The sequence below is a fragment of the Triplophysa rosa genome, unplaced genomic scaffold (assembly GCF_024868665.1).
Source record: "Triplophysa rosa unplaced genomic scaffold, Trosa_1v2 scaffold500, whole genome shotgun sequence".
NCBI lineage: Eukaryota > Metazoa > Chordata > Actinopteri > Cypriniformes > Nemacheilidae > Triplophysa > Triplophysa rosa.
This window is the reverse complement of record NW_026634508.1, coordinates 15,967-18,894: the sequence shown is the minus strand read 5'-3', so window position 1 is coordinate 18,894 and position 2,928 is coordinate 15,967. Positions and strand designations below refer to the sequence as shown.

Here is a 2,928-nt window from a genome sequence, read left to right as displayed (position 1 = left end):
CTGTCACATGTCTGATCTCACATACGTACCTGAAATGTCACATGTCTGATCTCACATATTTTTTCCCCACATGTCTAATCTCTCAAATCTAATCTTACGTCTGATCTCACTTATCCGATCTGTCACGTGTCTGGTCTCACATATCTGTAATACTTCCCTGTACTGATCAACTGTGTCTTTCACCGCAGGCCTGCCTCTGTGTTCTCTTGGCATCATGAAAGATGCCTGGGAGCGACTGCGCCAGTGTATCAGCCCCACTACCATAGTGTGCCCTGGTGGAAGTGGCACCCCTATACTGGGACATGTCTTCCATTTTCTGTGTGGGAGTCTCCTCCGGACATCAGCTCTGGTGGACAAAGATGGAGGAGCGCAGGCCGACCCAAAAGCCATCACTCTTGCCATGGCACAGCAACACCAAAGAGCCCAGGTAGGAAACCCATGGCTCATAAAATCAGTTATAGAATAATGTTGGTGTAGAGTCACATACAATGTTTGGTATCCTGTGTTCAGGTACGTTTAGAGGCGCTGTGTCAGATTTCCTCATTCCTGTCAGAAATGGAAGAAAAGAACACGTGCTCTCTAGCGCCCCCTCGATTCCCTGGCCTCCTGCAGTCAGTGCAGCTGCAGTTCCTCTCGGGATGCTTTGGTCTGGGAGCACCAATCACTGGCAGTCTGACTGCACCCAACAACAAGATTCATCATTACACTGTAAGACAGTCTGAAAATATATATATTTATATAGAGTAGACAATTATGCAAGACACAAACCCCACCACCCCAGAAGCACTTTGTGTTTCATTCTCCAAGATGTTTGTTTACAATTGATTCAGTTCTAAATATTCTGTTGGTTGTATTCTGTCATTTTGTACTTCTGTACCAGTGTTGTTTACGTCTTGCAAATTGAATTGATTTTAGATCCTGCTAACTTTTATATATATTCCATAAACATTAAAGTCCCCGTGAACCGGAAGTTGCGATCGTTTTTACTTCCGTATTCTGACCCATTTCCGAGTGAAAAGGAATTTCAAAGGAGAAAATTATTGGCCGTGGCTTGCGTTTTTCACTGCGAATTGATTGGTTAACGGAGTTAACGGATGCTACGCCCAACCTGTCTAATTTACATCATTTGAGATGGATAGTCATTTAAGGGCGGAAGTGCATTTTCAGATTTTAACTGAAGATTATGAGGGTACATGAATTTTAAAAAGAAAATGACCCACATTGATAAGCTATTTACTGTAAACGCTGCAATATTTCATGAAAAAATAAGAATTGTCATTTTCAATTTCACTGGGACTTTAAATATTTTAGATTTATAATCTGGCTGTAAGTATTTTTAAAGAAAAATTTTTTTTTGAGTCTGGCTAGTTTTTAAAATAGCTTGGAGTTCTTTCTTTCCCATTTCGTTGCAAAATGATCTTAGGTTTACTGATGTCAATTTAACTATTTGTAAATGACCATGTGTTTTATACACAAATTACATGTAAATGAAATCCTGAACAAGATGATGAAACATGCATTAAATTAAACTTGTGCACATACTGACATATGACTGTTTGTGTTTTGTGTGTGCTCTTTTGTCGGTCTTTGTTTGTATGTGTAGGCTGGGACTCAATCGGCTCCTATAGGCGTTCAGAGGGATCTGCAGTCTGCGGCTCACACACTGTACCAGCAGCTTGTGCGTGTGCTTAGACAAAAGGTGGCGCTAGAGAGAGAACAAGCAGGTTGGTAACACTTTTTACGGAGCCTAGATCTAAATAAATTATATTTGATTTCAGAACAGGAGGTGATACACACCAACATATAACTGTCAATGGTGAGGCATTGAAGTAGTAGATAGGGGACGGTCATTGATGCAAAATTGACATGGAGTGCAAACACAGGGGCCATTTATAAGAAAGGGTTGCAAGGATTGTATTTCGTGTCTAACACAGTGTCTAACACCGTGTCTACACATATAGACCACTGGTTCTTTTCTATCGCTCATTTGTGGCGAGTGTTTTGACTTTCGGCTTTATTGCTTGGTATTTCTCACTGTCGGTAGTAAAAAAGAACAAATGAAATAAGATTGTTAATATGGCAAGTAAGATTGCAGGTCCACAACAACACGATATGATAACATAATGTGAATCTCGAGTTGTGAGAAAATCATTGAGTTTGCTGGGTGAACCGTGCATTTAACGTATTTGTGGCCTGTCTCATTCCAGGCTTTTGTCAGCACCTGCTGTTAGCTACGGTCTTTGCTTTGAACTTTCACTATCAGCCTGTGGATCTGGTGGTGATTATCAAATGTGGCGTCCTGGACATTTTGTCCACGTTGACCGATAACACATGTGTGCTTGTGAATCAGCGCTGGCTGGCCGCGTCCATGTCGGGTCACATGCAGCTGGGAGGAGCGGTGAAGCTGGCTGCGGCCAGACACCTGCAGATATTTGCCATAGCTGCCAGGTGAGATTATGGACTTGTCATTAAAGGGGTCATATGGCGCGAATACGTGTTTTTCTGTGACTTTGGTGTGTTATAAGTTGCTCATGCATGCATTAGACACGTAAAATTGCAAAAATGAAAGTGTCGGAACAAAAGATGCATTCTATCTAAAAGCGAATGCTCACCCAGACCTGCCTGAAACGCCTCGTGTAGCCACACCCCCACAAATCTACGTCAGTTCGTGGTATGATTTGACTAAGACCGCCCAAATGTATACGTAAGTAAGGTGGGCGTACCTGTCAGTACAATTGCTTTGGAACCTGATGTTCCAAATATGGTAAGAGGCGTTACATTTCCCTCACACGCTTGCAGTATTCGACCAATCACTACGCACTGGTTAACTGGCCAATCATAGCACACCTCGCTTTTCAGAGCCATGAGCTTTGTAAAAAAAATCTGCGCGTTTCAGAGAGGCGGGGCAAAGAGGAGATACAAACATGC

At 42.3% G+C, this 2,928-nt stretch overlaps 1 protein-coding gene across 1 annotated transcript; it reads left to right on the top strand.

The window, feature by feature from the left end:
* The first annotated feature begins 193 nt into the window (after positions 1-193).
* LOC130550968 (probable E3 ubiquitin-protein ligase HERC1) lies at positions 194-2,467 on the top strand. The gene is made up of 4 exons (XM_057328504.1): positions 194-427; positions 511-708; positions 1,604-1,724; positions 2,208-2,467. Exons 1-4 carry the CDS (start codon positions 215-217, stop codon positions 2,450-2,452), a joined length of 777 nt encoding a protein of 258 aa, XP_057184487.1. The 5' UTR covers positions 194-214; the 3' UTR covers positions 2,453-2,467.
* The last annotated feature ends 461 nt before the right edge of the window (positions 2,468-2,928 follow it).

Bases quoted from the DNA above. Each gene is read 5' to 3' on its own strand.
- LOC130550968 (XM_057328504.1), top strand. From the start codon at position 215: ATGAAAGATGCCTGGGAGCGACTGCGCCAGTGTATCAGCCCCACTACC. The intron at 428-510 runs GTAGGAAACCCA...TCCTGTGTTCAG, and splicing joins AGCAACACCAAAGAGCCCAG to GTACGTTTAGAGGCGCTGTG. The intron at 709-1,603 runs GTAAGACAGTCT...TTGTATGTGTAG, and splicing joins ACAAGATTCATCATTACACT to GCTGGGACTCAATCGGCTCC.